We start from the raw sequence: 20,820 nt of genomic DNA, 5'->3' as shown, positions 1-20,820 counted from the left end.
CCGCTCGTTTTACAGGCGGCATTGTTGGACTGGAAACGCCCTTATTCTCACGATAGAATAATCCTCGCAACACAAAACGCCTTGGGTTGTTTTTCTTGAATAACTTGTCACGGAAAACAATGGTCGTCAGCGGAGGTTTCCTGCTCCGTAAAACGTCGCGACGCGGCTCTCACGCGGCTCATTATCCGCCCGGCTTTTTGAACGCCGCGCGCCATCTTGGTTTTACTCTGAAAGGCGAGGTCCAGCCCCCGCTTCCGGTCTGGCCGTCCCCGCTCGTTGCGCCGTGACGCGGCCGCTCGGGGCGGGCGGAGCGTCCGCCTCGGCGTCGCTGCCCGGGAGCGCTCGGGAGGAACCGAAACAGCCGTTGTCGTCGTACCAGCTCCGCCATGATCCAGCTCAAAGCCTTTGTCAGCGACCGGCTGTCCGCGGCGGCCGTGGAGATTTTCGGGGAGGTCGAGAAGGTGATGGCGGCGTACCAGGCGGAGGCGAGCCGCGCCAGGGAGGAGGTCCAGCGGCTGAGGCGGCAGCTGGAGGTTCGCCGCGGAGAGGGAGGTCGGTGCTGAGGCGTCCGCCGTCGTTCCCAACTGTTCCGAACCATATGGACCCGCTCCCTTTACGCACGCACGCACGCACGCAACTGTGGAAAGAAATCCAAGTGCATTTTTTTAACAAAAAGAAAAGAAGATGAAGTGCAATCCATGATGTGCAGCGTGGCAAGATATGTGCAATGCACTTCATACTCTGGTTCCCGTTTATTGCGATTTTTTTTTTGTTTACGCTTTCCATATATTTTTACTTTGTTTATGGTGTGTACCTTGATGTGCTCTCTATCTTCTGCTGCCGCCGGAACGATGTAAATTCCCCCCTTGTGGGACAAGTGAAGGTTTATCTAATCTTACACACACACACACACACACACACACACACGAACACACACACACCTGCAGTGAAACCCTTGAGCTCTGTGGTAAATAAACAACTAACCTGTTTTTATTTCATGTAATTCCATTGTATACACCCGGGGGGGGGGGGGGGGCATGAGGCGTCCTCTGCATTTGACTCGTCCTCCACCCAGGAGCAGTGGCAGTGCGGCGCTCGGGGACCCGCTCCAGCTCCCTCAGGGGCACCGACAGGCGTATTAACCTCCTACAGGCGCGTCCCCCCCCCCCTGCTACTGCTACTGCTGCCTAATACTGACCGTACTGAATATATATAGTACACACCCTTAAACTCACCTCACGCACGGGACATGATTTGTCCAAAAATCTGCCTTGTATTTTGATCAGATTCACCCGAAGAGGTTTTGAATTTCACAGACGCCCGCAGACTGTGAATAGGACGCACGTGCTGTTGCGACGTTACGTTTGGTCCTGGGTTGTTCTGTGCACAGACGGATGATTCCCGTTTCACCCTGAGCTCTGCCCTCGTCCCTTTTGTAGATTCGGAACAACCAGAGGCGGACGGCGTTCTCGTCGTCGGAGACAAGTGCGACCGCGCTCCGCCGCATGGGACGGCGCTCAAACGGGAAGAGGCGGCGGGGAGCGGGGGCTCGGAAAACTCCCAAACAAATGTCGAGCCCTTGCACTCGGACGCCGGGATGCAGACGGACCTGGAGGTTTCAAACATTAAGGAGGAGCGGGAGGAGGCCGGCAGCTACGGCGCGGCGCTACATCCTTTTGCCGCGGGTCCCGTCGCGAAGGGCGACCAAGATCAGGCCGACATCGAATTCCAGTTTGAGCTGGTGCCAGTTCCCTCGGTCAGTGAGGGCAGCGAGCTTTCGGAGGATTGGCTGGAGGGAATGTCGGCGCAGGGGGCGGCGCTAACGGGGGACGGGAACTGCTCTAATCCCAGGCTGACGCTGTTGCCGGCTGCAAACGCACCGACAAAAAGCCCGTCTGACTTCAGCTCCTGTCACTTGTGCGGCAAGGCCTTTCGGTACATAGGTTCTTTAATGAAGCACATCAAAATGCACGATGACCAAACGGTGATTTGTGGCGTTTGCAGGAAGTCATGTCACAGCATTGATGCGTTAGTTTACCACCTGGGCTGTGCCCACAGAGACACCCATTTCTGTCATATTTGTGGCAAAACGTTCTCAAAACTCTGCTTTCTGACGATACACTCGAAAACTCACCAGGGAGCGAACCCGCTCATGTGTCCCGAGTGTGGCAAAGCCTTCTGCCACATGGAGCATCTCGCAATGCACATAAAGAGCCACTCCGAGGAGAGGCCGTGTCAGTGTGACGTCTGTGGGAAAGTGTTTGCCCATCGTATGAATCTGGCAATTCATAGGAAGATTCATGCCGGTTAGGCGCCACCGCGGCGTGGCTTCTGTAGCCGCCACTGGCCACCTTCGCACATCGTTCATGCGAAACCACCAAAGAGAAACACTAATCAGTTTGTTTGTTTTTTTCCACCTGTGCCCCGGGACATTTTTATCTGGTTTGCAACACAGAAAAGTAGTTTAAGGAGTTTTTTTTCACCATTATTCAACAAACCGGATGGGTGGTCGTCACGGGCGTGTGGCCCGCGGGCCTATTGCCGCCCCTTCAGACACCATATCACGGCCGTCCAGGTGTTTCCTCGATCTGACGTGGACTACATATTTTAGGAGAAGTATAGTTGGTCATAGAAATGTGCACAAGCAAATGATGAATCCTTGCCTTGGAAAATAAAAAAATACAGCCTATTTCCTTTTTTTTCGATTGTTTTAGCAGTTCACAGAAGTTTAGGGTCCACGGTCAAGCGCAGTTCCCCACCCCTGAGTAGGGAACTACTCTATTGAAATTATTTTACCGTTTTATACGACTCGAGGGATTATGTTGGAATAAAGTCTTGTCTGAGCTTATTTTCAGTTTACGGCCATGAGACATCCCGTATGGGAGGTCAATCATACACTAAAGATAGTCATTTCAAGTGGTAATATAAATTGTAATCTGTTTTTTCACCTGTGAGTTGTGAATTTGATACTGTGGTAATAAAACATACTTTGCATTGTTTCAAATAATATAATTATTCCATGTTTGTGTTTTTATAACTCTGTCCGTCGAACATGATGTATTTATTTGTGTTGTGATTTGATTCTCAGCATGACAAAGATGAAGGTGGGACGGAGAGTAATGTTGGGCTGAATCCCATGTTAATGACTTAACTGCAACGTCAGATCAAAACCTGAATGAGGGAGACATGGATCCAGTCAAACTGCTGTGCCCCAGAATACCGACCACATGGAAGAGAATATCTGCATTCTGTGATTTCTAAGAACAATATAACTTCAGCAGTGATGATGTGCAAAATGTGCCTTAGCAAAGACATAATGTTGGCATTATGGCCCCAACACCATGTCTGACTATATAAATAAAAAACTAGGAGGTAATTTGCTGGATTTAATTTTGTTGAACCATTTCAAGATGAGTACTGTGAATAGAAAGGACACGCAGTATTACCATGTTATCATCATATATCATCATTTGCAACTGTTTCTCCTTCCTTTTCTGGGCATAACATGTGATCCTAAAATTCAGCAGGTGCTCCCACCTGAGGTGCTGTAGGGGTCCTAAAAGTGAGATAAAAATGAAATACCTTGTCTTGTGGCAATGTTTTATTTATTTATTTGGGGGTGTTGCGGGGGTTGCTTGAAAGCTGCTTATAATTTAAAGTTTATTATTTTTATTGTAATTTGTTTTGTGTTTTTTAATAGAATATAAATGATATATCATTATAATTGTTATTTGTTTGGTGTTTTTTAATAAAATATAAATTATATATTATTAATATATACTTTTTCATAGAATATTATTTATTATTATTATTATTACTTGTTTTGTGTTTTTAACAGAATATTATAAATTATTATTTGATTTATGTTTTTAATAGAATATTATAAATTATATATTATATATTTTTTCATAGAATATTACAAATAATATTATCGTTATTATTAATATTATTTTTATTTGTTTTGTGTTTTTAATATAATATTAATTATTATTTGTTTTGTGTTTTTAATAGATAATTAATTATAAGTTATATATTATTATTTGTTTGGGTTTTTTAAATGGAATATTTTAAATCATATATTACTTTTCGTTTTTTAATAGAATATTATAAATTATATATATTTTCAGAGAATATAATAAATTATTATTATTATTATTATTGTAATTGTTTTTTTTCAGACGTGGTATAGTCTCCTTATTACGGGATGTTGGGCCGTGATGCCAGCCTTTCGACTTCATTACATAAATCTGCAGTGGAGCTCAGCAGACCCTGGGAGGCGGAGAGGCTGAGCCACACAGACCCAGGATCCTGGAGCCTAATCCGGATCAGCGCGGTCGTTCTGCAGCCGACCACGTCGCTCTGGACCGTCCGGCAGGAAGCCCGGGGCATCGGGGGGATACCGCAGACGCTGCCGGTACCTGACGGTTCTGCGCGGAAGCCAGAGAAGTTCCGCTGAAGGGTCGTGGTCCTCCGCAGTTCGCCTCCGCAGCCTCCTCCTCTGCGCTGCGTCTGCACCCTGCAGCCCCGACGCTGCTGTTGCTGCTGGAACCATGCATTTCCAGCCAGGATGCTCCCAACTTCTGTCTAAGGCGCGGATCTGGTAAGTAGTTTGGTGCAAATGACCTTTGCATTTTTTTTAATGAAGTTATTATTAAGCGGTCTACCCGTGCATTTCATTCGGGGTGCCATATTTTCGAGCGCAGTCATTTAAAATGGGTGTTTTCTTTAGATGGGTCCAAATGGCGTATAAGCTTCCCGTGCTTTAGACTCTGCAAGGAAAGTTATTATGGCTTCATACTGCATTGACAAACCAAATGCAGCCGCAACGGGTGGAGAGGCTATGTGTCTGCTCTAATGAGGATCAGCTTTGTACAGAATACAGTCAGTTCAGGCTGCTAGATGTCTTTTCAACCCCTGCTTACTCTGGTGTCTTCAGTCCATTATAACTGTGAATTGAATCGCAATAAATGTGGGCGTTTAAAATCCCGAAGCTTTCAAATGTTCAAAGTAGCCATCCACTATTTTGTTTTATTGAATTGTATTTTTTCAGACAGGCAGAGGACTGGAAAACCCCCAAAAAGAGGATAATCTACGATCTATACAGAAATAATTCCAAGGCTGCCCGTACAATATTACAATAGTCTAAGACGTTGAAAAAAAAGCATCAGTCCACTACATCCCATAAACCACCCTCCGTGCATGAATAAGTAGTGCGTGGGGACCATTTGAGCCAGGACGTGGGGTGTGCTCTGGTCAACTCCACTGACACCCGGCCACAGGCGTAGGTGGGCGGTCGCATTTGTTCTAGAAAGCGGACGTCCGTCATTTACATCACTCCGTCCCCAGATGACATCAAATAAGCTGCCATGACATGGTCGCCACTGGATACGATCTGATGCCACCGTGTCCTGCCTGCGCGTGTGGACACGAGAGAAGCTACATCCCTTGTCGACACCTGTCGGGGGGGGGGGCGGTGTCGCCGGTGTCGGGTCAGGGCCGTGCTTCCGGGTTTCAAGGGGCTCCCGGCGTCCCGGCCGCTCCCACCAGGGACACGTCGGTGCTGTCCGCTCCGTTACGTGGCCCCCGGAGCGGTCGTCGAAGTGGCACTGACGCCCGTGTCAACATCCATGAGGAGGGATGTGGATGAGGCGCTACAAGGCGTTAGGCTTCCTCTCTGGTCTGTGTGCGCACAGAGCAGATGTGGTGAAGACCAGAGGAAGAGCCCACCCTCCAGTACGCAGTGGCCCTCAGTGGGTGATTGGTAGCAGATGAGTGTCCTCTGACGGAGGACTCCTCTTCCACCCAAAGAAAGAAAAACAAAACGAGCTTTTGATTCGGACGGCGGACGGGCGGAGCCTTCGGGGAAACTGTCCACGTCGCGCTCCCTTCTTTTTATTTTTTTAATTTTTATTTTTTTTATTTCCTCAAGACATAGAGCAGAGTGGCGGACGGCCAGATTCCCGCCGACTCAATATTTCCGCAGCGTGGGCAGGTCGGCGCTGAAATGGAGACAAATGGACTTTGAAGTAGGAGCTGATTAGATGTGACGGCGGAGTCTCCGGGGAGGGTTAGGATCTGATGTATTGGATTTGGGACTGACAGACCTCGACCTACGTTCACCACAGTTCGTGTGCACGATGAGAAAGTGCTTAACTCGACATCAATGCACGCACGTATGCCCGAGGCAATACAGATGATTGGTGAATCCAAATTTCAGCAAAAGCAGTAGAATCTTCCGGGTTGTCTTTTTGAACCACTTTGCGCTGCACCGCTGGGCGTGCAGACGTCCCAGAAACAAGTGGCCGTGAAGTGAATTCATCATTTTGCTTTTACTGCAAAAGCCTCGTCGCGTACTGTATCCGACCGCTTTCCAAAGGAGAATCCGCACTTCAACAAACTCCTAATCCTAATCCCAGGCAGCAGACTGAGCACAATGAGCTCAGGTTCATTTTGATATGGAGCATCACAAGCGTCTCTGAGGCGGACCGACTAATTGACTGTCTTCCCTCATCCCGACCGTTAAATGTCCTTAGTGTCTCAATTTCCCGTCCTTAAACCCCGTTAATACGTGGGATTACCGTTAATCCAGTCTCTCCGTGGATCACACTGTGGCCCCTGACTCGACGTGCCGGCCTCGCGGCAGAGAGGGGGGTGGGGGGAGAGAGGGAGAGAGAGAGAGAGAGAGAGCAAGAGGGAGAGAGAGAGAGTGAAAGGGGAGAGGATGGAGACGAGATGGACCCCGGCCTGATTTCCCTGAGGAGCCTCGGGTTACACCGTCCCTCCATGCCTGCTGGACGGCAGTTATGGATTATTGGTGCGTGCGTGCGCGTTGGTGCGTGGCGCGCGCGTGCGGAACAATCCCTCCGTTTCCATTCCCGCTGAAAACTCAGAGCCAAGACGGTGTCGTTGCCGCCCGTCCTCGCTGCCCCTGGCAAACAACTTCAATCAGAAGGTCAGGATTTGTGGTGTGGAAGCTGTTGCTCGGCAGCGACGTGGTCAGTGAAGCGTCGCCGCGACTGGAAGCTCATTTATTTTAATGACAGAGAGGACGAGGAGGAGCTCGCTGAGTGTTACCTTTTTCCCCCCTTTCTCTCTATTGAATTACTGAATCATTTTTCGAACCCAGTGGTTAAAGTCCACTTGTTGAGGCAGAAGGGATTCCCGGATTGAAACAAAAATCGATAAAAATTTTGACTGAACAATAAATCATATTCTGTGTAATCTGAGCGAAAAAAAAGTGCCTAAAGAATATTATTTGTATAATTTGTGGCACTGGGATGAGATTTGGTCAACAGCGCCCGTATGAATCGTGCCGACGACAGTCCAATGTCTGAATGAGCTCAAGGGGCTGCTGTGCTGCACGTCTGAAAACCCAGCCCCCCGGAGCCCTTCTGTCCAGCTCTGGGTGAGGACGTGCTGCTTCCCTGGCCCCGCCGCTGGACAGGCCGCCCCCCCCCCCCCGTGCGCGCACAGTGACTCAACACTAACCCGACACGTTCGGGCCCCCGCACCGCCACCGGCAGCCTGCATTCCGCTTGCTGCCTCGTCCCCCACGCGGCCCCGGTGCCCCCGCTCGGCTGAAATCACAGTTAATCCGTTCGGGGTCACGGCGTCTAATTTGGGAATATTATCGGTCTGACCGGCCCCGACCGGGATTAAATCCTGAGCGCGCCGCGCTGCCCTACTTCCTCCGCGACTCCAGGAAAAGGGACCCGGTTTGAACCTTCATGGCACCCTTTCCCTTGCAGTAAGTTGTTGGCGGGGTGGGGGGTGTGGGGGGGGGGGGGGGGAGTGTGAGTGAAGAGGCGTAAATTAGAATGAAAAACCCCAAATGGTTATTAGGAGTTATGCCTCGTGAGTCTCATTTACAGGCATTAATGAGACTAAGCCGAAGCTGAAGCTGACAGTCGTAGTCATAGCTCAACGTTGTGGGAGGGGAAGTCTGTCACCCGTACGTGGCTGACGGTGAACGTCCTACCACAGCACTCTGCTGGAAGTTTCCCTCTGTTGCTTGGTAACGCTTGGCGATGCTGCATGGGTAGATGGTCGGTGGAAGCGATTTACAGTAACTTGAGATTCATAATCGTTAATGATAACACGTTCTCCTCACGACCGTTGCAGCACCCATCTCCCCGGACCAGGCCCGAAAAGAACGCTTCGATTCGAGAACCAGCGTTGGAATGTCGTCACCGTGCCCCGCTCTTCAGCGGACTGCTGCTGTGCCGCCCCATAATAGCCTCCAGGTGATGGACGGCGCGGAGGAGAGCAAGCTCACCTTCAGCCTGGACCGCCATGACGAGGGCCCCATAGTGGCCTTCTCCAAAGACAAGCCCGGAGCCAAGGGGACTGACCTCGGCCTGGGGATGGATTTGGGGTTGGAGCTTAGCCAGGGGCAGCGCTCCCAGACCTTCCGCATCCCTCACTCCCCCTCATCCCCGGGCTCCCTGGCGGACCTGTCGGCCGTGTCAGCGGACGTCCTCATCACCTCCAACCTGGTGAAGTCCTCGTCCACGGAGCTGAAGCCCAGAGAGAGCGGCTCTCTCAGGCCCAAACCCCTGCTCAGCCTGGTCAAGTCCCTGTCCACTGAGATCTCCCGCCGCGGGGAGCCCGAGGTCAACCTCTCCAAGTCCGACTCCAAGCTCCACATGCACCCCTGGAAGCAGTTCACCCAGCACAGGATCCCGGAGGCGAGGCCCGAATTAGGAAGGGAGAACGAGGACGATGTGTGGACCTCTCCCCCGTCGCCGGGCAGCATGTCGCCCACCGAATCCCGGAGTAGCTCGCTGATCGCCGAGTTCGAGGACACACGGAGGAAGTTCTCCGAGGCCATGCAGGACCCTCTGAGCATGTTCAGCAAAATCATGGGGGACGAGGGCTCCGGCAGCCCCAGGCAGGGGAGGGGGGGTTCTGGGGCGGGGGACTCGCCAGCGTCCCAGGGGAGCTGTGGTAAAGAAGGGAGCTGGACCCCGGTCCACGGCGAGGACGGGGCCCCCGACACGCCGCCCAGATGTCGGAGAAGGGCCGACGGCGAGCACGGGGGCGCGTGTGACATGCCCCGGAAAAGACCCCGAAAGAGCCCCTTGATACCCTCCCGCTCGCCGCCGCCCCACACCCACGGCGGAGACGGTCAGTACGAAATCTGCGCCTACAGAGACATCCTCCAAGTGGTGGAGATGGGGGGCAGACCCGGGGGGGCGCGGCGCATGGCGCCGGCCCGGCAGCGGCGCGTGGTTCCGGGGACGTCGGCGCCTCTCCACTGGCTCCTCTGTGTGGGTCTCCTGACCTACGGGTTCTTGGTGCTGCCGCTGCCCTCCTACCTGACCGGGCTGTTGGTCGGGCTGGCCTGCGGGTTCCTGCTGGGCCTCGCGGTCGTGTTCCTGTTCGCCCCGCGGCACTCGGCCGGCGGAAGCGGGCGGGGGCCCCGCTCCGAGCGGCCGGGGTCCCTGTGCGCGGACCCACCGCTCAGGGAACCCGGCGAGGCAGACGTTCTGGAGGTAGGACTTCAACTTTCACACGCTTTCCACACACGGAGCCGTTCGTTGTGACGACTCAGTTTGGAAGTTCATCATCTATAGAGTAATAATAATCCATAAGTGTACAGTACGACAATAATGAATAAAAACATGATACTCAACATGATACATGATATACTATGCAGATTTTACGGCAGATCAATGATCAGTTGTTGCTTGTTCGGGATGTCGTCTTTTTTTTGTTGCATGCATATTAATATGGGATGTCTTCATTGTGCATCCTCGTCGGTGTGACGAGGAATCGACTCTTTTGAATTTGTCAAATTTAATTTACATTTCTTTGTAAAAAAGAGGCGCAGCTCCATAGCACTGAATAACTGAACCACTTTCTTTGGGGAGTGCCTTTGCACGTGCAGGGATCACGCTGTCATTCCCACAAACATAGTGAACTATGGTTGCCAAACATTCATTATGGTATTCATTGTTAGAAATAGCACTCTTAGAGCAAGGCATTTTCTCCCATCACTTCCTCCGCTCTGGCTGAAGAAATGGAAATTAAAAAGGCTCAATGCAAACCCGTGTCAGGAATTGGATGCATATCAAAACAATTTCACCAACGTGATACGATTCATTATCATGTAGATGTTGTTGTTGTTGATGTTGCGTGGAGCGATAGAAGCCGACAGCACAGGCAGAGGAGGATTTTACGAGTCATTTCTCTCCCGTGGACTCGGTGTCGGGGAGTTTGAACCAGAGTTTGAACCAGAACCGGAGCTCCACCTCCATGGCGTCCACGGCGTTAAATGAGACCGTGCGCTGCTCCACGCTCCCTCTCAGGTTTCCTCTCCCACTTGGCTGAATGGCTGCCATTTATCGCGCTCATTGGGGATTTCCTCCGATTGTGCACCGTTCCCGCGGGGGCGCTGACTTGTTCGCCAATCGTTTGATTTTGGGGCTTTTTTTCTTTTGATCTGTGGAGAATATTTCACACATAGATTGTATTGTGTTGTATTGTGTTGTGTCTTGTTGTGTTGTGTTATGTGCTGTTTCAACATTAAATCAGTTAAAGCTCAACAGGATAAGTTTTCTTGGTTTGAGGTCACATGGGTCTGGAGATGGGCCCGCCCTCTGTTCGGCTTCAGTAGGTTTACAACACGGATCGAATAATGTCAGTTGGGTTCCCTTAGTGACGACTGTCGACCGCATAAAGTTCCATCGCTTTACTGCTTAGTAGCGGCAGAAATCACAGACTACGTCGCTCTTGTCCATCTTGTTCTGGTCATTTCCCGCGCTGCAGTATTACTTCCTGCCAGTGTACTGTGTTATGTTCATGGTTTTATTTGGAGGGTACTAGGAGGGTCAGTTCCAACTCTAAATGCAATTAAAGCTCATATTTTATTCCTGTTCTCCCATGACGGCTGCCACGTGTCCACATGAGATCATCATCACATTGTGTTTTTCAGACTTATAACAAGTTTTAGTTTTATCTCCGAGCCTCCCGACCTTTTTATGTTGTGTATTCAGCAACATTGTCCCCTGCTTTCTTGGCCAGGTCTCCTTTATTTAGGGCTATTTAGGCCAGGGCTATTATGGAGGTCAGATGTCCTTTATTTTGGTCTCACCGAGACCAACCTGGTTAAATAAAGGTTTGAATAAAACAAATGAATACAGACTAATCACGCGGATCTCCCGAGTACATGAAACAACCGTTCCACCCTATTTCCACCAGGGCTGGATGAATGAGATGCAGAGCTACGACCCGGAGAGCTTCCAGCCGTCGCTCACCCACTCCGTCCACGCCTCGCTGGAGGGCGGGCGGCTGCGGCTGGCCTACCCGCGTGCCAACGTCCCCCGGCGAGCGGCTTTCGACGAGACGCCCCACGAGGCCGTGTTTGTGCGCTTCTGCACCTATCAGCTGGCCAACTGTAAGGTCAGTGTATCACACACACACACACACACACACGCACGCACGCACACAAACGCACGCACACTCTGACTCCCGGGGGGAAATGCATATGCCTGTGTGCAGAGGGGAACAGGACAGAGGCAAGGTGATCCGGTCCGACCACATCATTTTACATGAATTGCAGTCTTTTTGTACAGTTATTTGTATTTATTTAACCAAGCATATAACTTGCAACACTTTTTATTTTACTTTTTAATTTTTTTATGGTTTTAATAGCTTTTTTATTTTTTTATTTAATTTCATTTTTTTTTTTTATTTTGTTTGTTCCACCAGCCTTATCAGCCTTTTAAGCTGCCTTTTATGTCATTCATTGTTCTGTTGTAATTTGTTCCTGTTTTCATGTCACTGAATGTATAGCACTTTTAGCAAAATTCTCTATATAAATAAAGATTATTATTATTATTAGTATAATAATAATAATAATAATAATGCCAGTAATTATTATTATTATTATTATTATTATTATTATTACAACAATAATAACTATAATAACAATAACAATTATAAATATACCTGCAGGCAGCAACACACAAGGGGTCCAGTTTAGTCCTGTTACAGTTTTCAGAGTTCCCATGAAACACAGAATCGCTTCTTACCGACACCAATTACAAATTTCCGGGTTCTTTATTGTTTTTTAGACTTTCGTCTTCTCTTTGCCATCTGGAACACGAAAACGCACAAACAATACTATTATGTCATAGCACAACTAATAACACAATTATTTGTAAACTCAACAAAAAACATCTCTTGAAATAAAAAAAAATATATCTGGTGGAAAACGGCACAAATTACAGTTATCCGAGTTTCGCTGAATGCAGGGCAGGGCCCTTAATAATCATCCTCATCCTCATCCTCATCATCATCATCATCATCATCATCATCATCACCATATTCCACCCAGGTGTCCCTGCTGCCTGCCATGCTGGCCCGGAAGAGGGTGTGGAACAAGAAGTACCCCATCTGCATCGTGTTGGCCGAGGGGGAGGCGGGGGAGGAGGTGCTCCTGGAGGAGCCGGAGGACGAGCAGAGGACGGAGAGGGAGACCAGCCTGGCGGGTCGGCCGCTGCCCCTCACCCTCTACCTGTTTGGACGCACGGGGAGAGAGAAGGAGGAGTGGTTCCAGCACTTCCTGTCCGCCTCCAGGACCCCCGCGCAGAGCAGCCCCGGCGGGGAGGAGCCCCAGGGCGGTAAGGAGGCGAGGCGGAGGTCTGGAGGGGGATGCAGCACGCTGGCGGGGAGTTTTGATCCGTGGTCAATATTTTACTTATTTTGCTTATTTGACGAGGTGAGATGAGTCAAGATAAGGTAACATAACAAGATGAAATATGATTAGATCAGATAAAATAAAACAACATAAGATTAAATAAGAGTATTTAAAATAAGATGATATAAGATAAGAAATAGATGAGATTGTAAAAGACTGGACAGGATAAGATGAAGTAAGATACAATAACAGCAGATTAGATTGTATAAGATAAAATAAAATGATATAAGAACGGATGAGAAAAAAAAAAAAATAAATAAATAAATAAACGGAGATCCTGTCTGGGCATCAACGCACACCGGAACACACAAGGAGACATTTTTGGTAGTAACATATAAAATATAATCATATATACGTGTTTGTATAATTTCTTCTGCTATTCACCAACCTTTTCTCCCCTTCCTGTTTCCCTCTGCTCCCCATGCCTTCGCTCTGCACTAGAAACCCTCCCCAGTGTGGACGCTGTGAAAGGAAGCACGGAGGAGTTGCCGGGGGCCTCCAAAGTCAAGGTTCCGCTGGACTACAGCGCCTACATGAGCCTCCTCATCGGCCCCGAGAGTGGAAGTGCGACGCCGAGCCCCTGCCACAGCAGCGACCAGGGCGGGGCCGCAGCCAGCAAGAGGGTGAGGGAGCTCTCCCCGTTCGAATGGAACACAAATGCAAATAACGAGCAAAACGGGCGCCTCAAAGGGGTCGCGACAGCCCGGTTGGTTTGGCCAATCAGCGTTGTCTGTTCTACCAGCTCCGCCCACAATGGTTCCCCCGTCCCCTGAAAAGCGCCCCCTCGCTTGCGCAGACCAGGAACGATCCAGTGGAACCGACCGCGACTACTAACCTGGACCCCCGCTTTGAGATATTTGGCTCCCAAAGCAGGTGGTCTGGTCATTCATGCTTTGGACACAAAATGTGCAGAGCAGAGGGTCACATACAGTAGACATTTCAATGTCGTTGAAACTCCTTTTTGTCTATAATTGTGTTATTAGTTGTGCAATGAAATAATAATATTGTTTGTGTTTTTTCGTGTTCCGGATGCCAAAGAGAAGCTGAAAGTCTTAAGATAATAAGACAGCAGTGGGCAGAACGTCCACGCTGCGTTCTGTTAGTGTGTGGCGCTGTTTGGGGGGGTTCCCTGCTCTCCACGCCCTAGAGGAACACAACCGTAAAATGTGTCAGGACATTGTCGTTCTGTGTGGGGTCTCTCACCTTTTCCAAAATCTGTGAGGATTTTAAAAGTCTCGTAGTGTGGGTCAGGCTTGGGTGGAGACATGGAAACACCGTGGCAGGTTCAACCCTCTATGGAAATGAACCTGTTAGGTCGTCGCATTTGGAGCAATTTGAGTTTATGTTCCATTTCTCTTTCATCCTTCTGTGAAAACCTCTATTTGAAGACCTTCAGTAGAAGACTTTCTCTCCTGCTCCTTCCTCATACTGGTCCCCGCCCTCCCCGCAGGGGTTTCCCGACGAGGAGCGCGCCCCAGAAGGCCGACCCGAGGCTCCGCCCGGGGAAGAGCTCCGGACCGGGGACTCCTTCGCCGAGGGTCAGCCCGCCTGGGTCAACTCCCTGGTGGGACGTGTCTTCTGGGACTTCCTCCGGGAGAAGTACTGGTCCGACCAGGTGGCTCACAAGATCCAGAAGAAACTCACCAAGATCAGGGTGAGTCGGGAGGTGAAGGGAGGGATGGACGGATAGGTGTGTGTGTGTGTGTGTGTGTGTGCGCGCGCTTGCGTGTGTGTGTGACACCGTGTTTTCTGTCCCAACTCAGCTGCCGTACTTCATGAACGAGCTGACTTTGGCCGAGCTCAACACAGGGACGTGTCTCCCCCAAGTTCTGAGCATCTCCAGGCCCTCGCTGGACCGCAGAGGTGGGTGTGAAGCGTCGCCCTACACCTGCTTCCCCTCATTCAGAACCAATCCCAGCCCGAGTCCCAGCCCGCGTCCCAGTCCCAGTCCCAGTCCGAGTCCCAGTCCCAGCCCGAGTCCCAGCCCGAGTCCCAGTCCCAGTCCCAGTCCGAGTCCGAATCAGAATAAGAATTTGTACAGAATGTATCACATGTACATAATGTGATAATGTGCTCAGGATAACTTATAGTTATGGGTATGTAGAGTATAAATTAGGGCTGTACCCGGCTCTAGTCAGTCGGATTCAGCCGTTCAATGTGAATATTGCTCTATTCACCGGCGGTGAGGGGCCGGTACGTGCCAGCCCGAGTGTCCTGTCGGACATATAGGGATACAGATAGGGAACCGGCTGGGGCACCATCGGGCGTAGATTGCGCACCTGTCCCTCTCCCTTCCCGGCACCGACGACGCACATACCAGCGTTCGACGCCACGGCGGCGTGTTTTTATTTCGGATGTAATTGTTTGATTCGACGTCTCATCACGGAACCAAACAGTGCGTAACGGGGACGCTTTCTCCGTCACCCTCTCCATGCGCCACGGGCAGAGTCCGCCCGTCGTGCCCCCGCTCCTCCGTGCCACGCCCCCACGCCGTTTTTTTACTCGTTCAATTTGGGGGAACGGGGCACGGCGATCAGGGCGCACCCGGAGCCGCGTTCGATTCCTGCACGTCAAAATATATTCAGGACTCCCCTTATTTATAATTCCCCATTGAAATGTTATCCCTGTGCATTTTGTCAGCTTCTGTTTTATCCTGTTATTGTAATGCACACTGAATAAAAACAAAACAAAACAGTGACTATTCGACTTGAAGAATCTCAGTCGACTGATGATTGGACTCGTCAACTTCCAGGGAACGGCTCTATTATGAATTATGAATATACATTATTATGTACTTACTAGCTTGATGTCATCGTTCATTATAATTCTAACTTCTGATTTCCAAATCGCATTTAATTTCACATACAGTGTGATCCACAAACATAAACCATAATTCTTTGCTTTTTGTTATTCCAGCAGTTTCCCCTTTGTGTGTCCTGTGTCTCCGTCTTCCTCCCTGCCTTGGTGTCTGTTTGTTGTTGTTGTTTTGCTTTCATTCTCTCTTACAAACACACACACACACACACACACACACACACACACAAACCTGGGACATGATCTAATTTGGGGCTTACGTGCCTTGGCCTCCTGTCAAAGCTCTCCCTCGTCTTTGGGATCCTGGGATTAGTGATGCTCTCAGATCCGGTCCAGGAGCAACTCGTTACTTCAGTTCAGTCGCTGGGAAACAAATGATGAATATGGAGATACTGTAAAACAGTCTTTTTCCTTTCTCTTATTTTGTTGCTTATTATTAAATAGAGCTTACTGTACAATCACTGTTATTACTTATATTTTACGATTTTTCCTTTATTTGTATGTATTTGATTAACTGCTGATGTCAACAACAGATGCCACAGACATATATTTGAAGGTAGTGTCATCTTGTGGAGAGTAATATTCAATTTATAATATATTTGCAATTTATTAAAGAATATACCAATAGCTGCTGGTTTTCATTGATTGAAATATGTATAACCCTATACTTAAACCCTATACTTAAAAAAATATATATGTATATATATATATATTTTTCATATACATTTTTCGCAATATATTTATATATTAATAGAAGGCAATAGGCATTATCAGGTTTTTATGTTGCACAATACTGTATATTTTTGTAGAAAATAACTATATTGGAATATGTTGCAATATATATATATATATATATATATATATATATAATTATTATTATTTTTTGATTCAATATGTTCTGAATGTTTTGCGTGAGATCTATCTTTATTATCCATCTATCTTTCCATATATTTGTTCCATCAGTATTTTCTTTATTGTTGTGTCTGTTACGCCTCCACCCGCCGGCCAGGCCTGTGGCTGGACCTGGAGGTGCTCTACAGCGGCAGCCTCCAGATGACCCTGGAGACCAAGATGAACCTGTGCAAACTGGGCAAGGAGGCGGGGCCAGAGGAGCACAGCGTCCTGGACAACTGCCAAGTGGGGTAAGGCCCGATCACTGCAGCCGCACGCTGTCCGCCCCGCACCGCGCTCCAGGGCATTGGGATGGTGCTTCACAGAGGACACACGTGAAGGTGTGGCGGGCGGGGGAAAGGTCGGGTGGCCTTTCCCTGCGGGGAAAAAAAAAAACAGGAAACCCGATCGATGAGTAACATTTGACAACTAGCAGAGTTCATAGTGAGGATGAAACATTCCTCTGTGACTCTGTAGTTGGTATTTCACTGGGAGATTGCTCCACAGCAGCGTAACCTGCGCTGAAAACAATCCAATTAGACACCATTTTGTACTGAGTGATAATCCCTAATTTAAGAACATTTCATATTTTATACTTTCACTTTTAGGGAACAGTCATTTCAATGTACTTGCATTATGATGCTTATGATTCCCAGCCCGGGGTGCCGGACCCCCACAGTGACATTCGTATGTTTCCTCGTAGTCAGATATTGGTTCAAAAACCCAGTGATCAGTTATAATCAGATCAGATATTAAATAAAAAACATTGTCATATGATATAATGTATGCAATGGAATGACAATGAGACGTGTGTAAGGTTCTACCAGCTCATAAATACATAGGAAAAGTATTGTGTCTTTTAAATAGAGGTAAAGGTCGGGAACCCTGTGGACAAATCCAATGACACTCACTCCAGAAAATATTTTATTTGGAAAAATGATTTTTGGAAGGCTTCCCAAAACACATCCTAGAGGCGCCTGACCGCAAATAACGAGCAAATAACAACAAATGCTCAGATTTCCAGCTGCGTCGTGGAATGGAATTCTCTTTTTTTGGGGGGAAGACGCTTTAATTATCTTCTTGATGTGGATTCTCTGCCCCTGAGTGACCTACTTGTGTTTGCTCCCCGTGGTCCAGTTGGAAGCCCAGGCTCAGCGTTCTGGCCGACAGTGATGAGGAGTCGTCCAGCGCCGGGTCGTCTGATGAAGACGACCTTCCTCCCTCAGAACCGCCGGCGTCGGCAGCGGAGAAGAGCACGGGCGTGGCTGACGGGTAAAGGCTCAAACTTTGTACCTGTTGCAGCTGTATGACCAGCCAGTTGATAATGACATTTATATATATATATATATATATATATATACTGTACATGATTTAATGATCAACTTTCATTACATTTTATTATTCATTTAGTATTTATTATTTATTATAGTTATTAAAATATATTGATGGTACTTATATAAAAAAAAAATATATATATATATATATATATATATATATATATATATATATATACAAATTTATGATTTTGACTAAAATGAAATAATATACACATACAATTATACACATTTTGTATATATTATTCATTATTATTGTTATTAAAATATATATAGTATATATTTAAAATATATATATGTATACTTTCACTATCAACTAAATGTAATATGAATACATTTGGTATATATTATTTATTATTATTAAATGTGGTTGATCATCTACGTTTGTCAGCTGCCTTTGTTTTGATATAGGTCTATACATTTATAAGAAATAATAACAAATGAATGTGAACCAGGTTCAGGGTGAAGTTTCTGGAAGATGATTCAGAAAATCTCCATTTTTTAAGGATGTTGTTTGCGTGTGGGTGTCACACAGGAACGCCGGCGGCAGCACAAGTCGTAAGATCCTCAGGTTTATGGACAAGATCGCCAAGTCCAAGTACTTCCAGAAAGCCACGGAGAACGAGTTCATCAAGAAGAAGATCGCAGAGGTGTCCAACGTGCCCCTGATGCTCACCGTGGAGGTGCTGGAGCTGTCTGGAACCCTGGCCGTCAACATCCCTCCGCCCCCCACCGACAGAATATGGTACTGAACCCCTGTCCCCTGTTCAAAAACAAGTACTGTTAGAATAATACGCTGTCTGTCTGTCTGTCTGTCTCAGAATATGGTACTGTCCCCTGTTCAAAAACAAGTACTGTTATTACTTATATTTAAACTATAAAGGAAGGAATCTCTGTCCTTTGATTATCTCGACAACCGTTCATCTGATCTACTTTACACTTGCTGGGTGTATTGCTGGGGACCCAGGAACGTGCAGTGTCGAATTTGAAGGAATTTGGACACGCGACGCGTGTAATATTGATATACTTTCAATATACAAGCAAACGGCGAGGGGCTCAGCTCGCAGGGCAGGGCTTCGCGAAGAGTGAGCCGGCTTCAGGGCTCTGCAGCCCGTTCCCAACAGGCATGGTTTGAACGGGAACTGGACTAGTAATGATGATAATATATACATACATTAAAATAAGTACATAAATAAAAAATAGGAATATGTGCCGGTTTCAGGGCCCTCACCGACACAGACGATGGGGTTAAGTAAACAGTTCATTGTAGAGAGTCAGCTAGGTGGAACAAGCCCTGGAGCAGATGGACCACGTATCATGACAGGGCTCCTCTCCTCAGTGAGTGTGGGGATGGGGGTTTTACCCGTTGCTCGTTAGACCAACCAACGAGCAACAGGTATGTAGCCACTCTGATCCTGGGCCTAATTACCTAGACTGAGGCGCGGCTGCCGCATGGACCCGGCAGTAGCCGCCGAGCGGAGGAGCTAGCTGCCAGCGGTTACCTGTGGTTGTTGCCGCGCCTGCTTTTCCCAGGTCCTCCGCCGGACCCCTGGGTGCCGCTGGGGTCGCCCGTTGACCCAGTGGAGGCTCCAGGGCGTCTTCAGGCCCTTCTGTGTCCCCGCGCCGGAGAGTCCCTGTTCCGGTGCCAGTGTGGCAGTTTCAGGGACCTCTGGCACAGAGACACAGACCATGGGGTTAACAAAACAGTTTATTGTAGAGGGGGCTTGGTGGAATTAGCCCAGCAGCAGATAGACATGTGTCATGACAAGGGCTCCTCTCCTCAGTGAGTGTGGGGATGAGGGTTTTACCTGCTGCTTGTTAGAGAACCCATGGGCAACAGGTATGCAGCCACACTGATCCTGGGCCCCCAATGATCTAGATCCAGGACAGGTGTGGCTGCGCAAAACCACAACATCCCCGCACCACGGAATATCATTAGAATAGATAAATTAAATAAATAATACAATAAACACTAATAAAATGAGCGATAAAAAAGGATGAAAAATAAACATTTCCTATCCACTATGTTCTGCCCCCCCCCCTCTGCCCTCCCAGGTACAGCTTCCGGGTTCCCCCCGCGTTGGACCTCCACGTTCGGCCCATGCTCGGGGAGAGAGAAGTGACCTTCACCCACGTCACCGAGTGGATTGAGAAGAAACTCCAGTGTGAATTCCAGGTCAGTCTCTCTCTCTGTCTGTCCCAAGGTGTATACTGTAGAGGAGTGATTCCCAATCTCTGGTGCCAGACCCCAAAGAGGGGACGCGAGGCCTTTGGACGATTTGAAGCAAATGTCTCCTGATGGTTAAATATTGGTTCAAAAATCCAAATAAGTGTTGGTTCAAATGTAAATTGCAACAAAATACATGACCACTATGTCTAAATGTATGCCATAAAAAAAACACAAAAATAGAACCAATTCAGACAAAAATGACCGCGGCCACAAATCAACACAGGGAAAAAAAGCACCCTGTCTTTTTAAAAGGGGGCTTTTTAGGGGGTCTCTGCTTGAATGGGGTGGTTGGGAACCCCCGCCGTACAAAGGAAGACGTGGAGAGGTGGCCTTTGCTTTTTGGGGTAAAACAACGCTGTCTGGCTTTGCTTTCAACCCTCGACAGAAAGTGTTCGTCATGCCCAACATGGACGACCTGTACCTGCCCCTGATGACCCCCGGCCTGGACGTCCCCCCTCCGTCCCACCCCTCCGCTCCCTCCTCCTCTCGCCAGTCCTCCGTGGAGTCCCAGGAGTACCTGTCGGAGTGAGGCACCACCGGCCGGGCGGGTGGAGCAGGTTCTACCGTGAACGCACACGATTGTACAGTCGCACCGCGTCGAAGGGACCCTTGGCTTTTCTTTTGAAAGGAAACTCACTGTTTTTGAATAAAAAACCTCAGTGCGGGGACGGAACGCACGCTCGTTTTCATCTGGATCGGCTCGTGGACTTGAAATAATGCAAGTGTGTTATTTACTTTAATTTGCTTGAATTTAATCAAGCGAGCTCGATGCATGTCATTGTTGGGGGGGGGGGGGATATTGCAAATGCACAAATGCACTGATTAACTGAGGAGAAATAAATGTTCAT

At 48.5% G+C, this 20,820-nt stretch overlaps 2 protein-coding genes across 2 annotated transcripts; both read left to right on the top strand.

Moving 5' to 3' along the window:
* The first annotated feature begins 38 nt into the window (after positions 1-38).
* LOC307236588 (uncharacterized protein) lies at positions 39-3,640 on the top strand. Its single transcript, XM_080009058.1, has 2 exons — positions 39-552; positions 1,440-3,640. Exons 1-2 carry the CDS (start codon positions 387-389, stop codon positions 2,309-2,311), a joined length of 1,038 nt encoding a protein of 345 aa, XP_079865184.1. The 5' UTR covers positions 39-386; the 3' UTR covers positions 2,312-3,640.
* Positions 3,641-8,246: 4,606 nt separating this feature from the next.
* On the top strand, positions 8,247-20,501 carry LOC307237420 (testis-expressed protein 2-like; the record flags this gene model as incomplete). The annotated part of the gene is made up of 11 exons (XM_080010132.1): positions 8,247-9,494; positions 11,203-11,403; positions 12,341-12,626; positions 13,145-13,326; positions 14,154-14,357; positions 14,467-14,566; positions 16,527-16,659; positions 17,546-17,680; positions 18,278-18,487; positions 19,798-19,918; positions 20,358-20,501. The coding sequence occupies 11 exons, from the start codon at positions 8,247-8,249 to the stop codon at positions 20,499-20,501; spliced, it is 2,964 nt and encodes a 987-aa protein (XP_079866258.1).
* Positions 20,502-20,820: the final 319 nt, after the last annotated feature.

The sequence above is a fragment of the Zeus faber genome (assembly GCF_960531495.2).
Source record: "Zeus faber genome assembly, chromosome: 11".
Taxonomy (NCBI): Eukaryota; Metazoa; Chordata; class Actinopteri; order Zeiformes; family Zeidae; genus Zeus; species Zeus faber.
The sequence above is the reverse complement of the archived record's forward strand: the minus strand, read 5'-3'. Positions and strand labels throughout refer to the sequence as shown.

Coding starts and splice junctions, on each gene's coding strand:
- LOC307236588 (XM_080009058.1), top strand. CDS start 387: ATGATCCAGCTCAAAGCCTTTGTCAGCGACCGGCTGTCCGCGGCGGCC. Junction 553..1,439: donor GGTTCGCCGCGGAGAGGGAG/GTCGGTGCTGAG, acceptor TCCCTTTTGTAG/ATTCGGAACAACCAGAGGCG.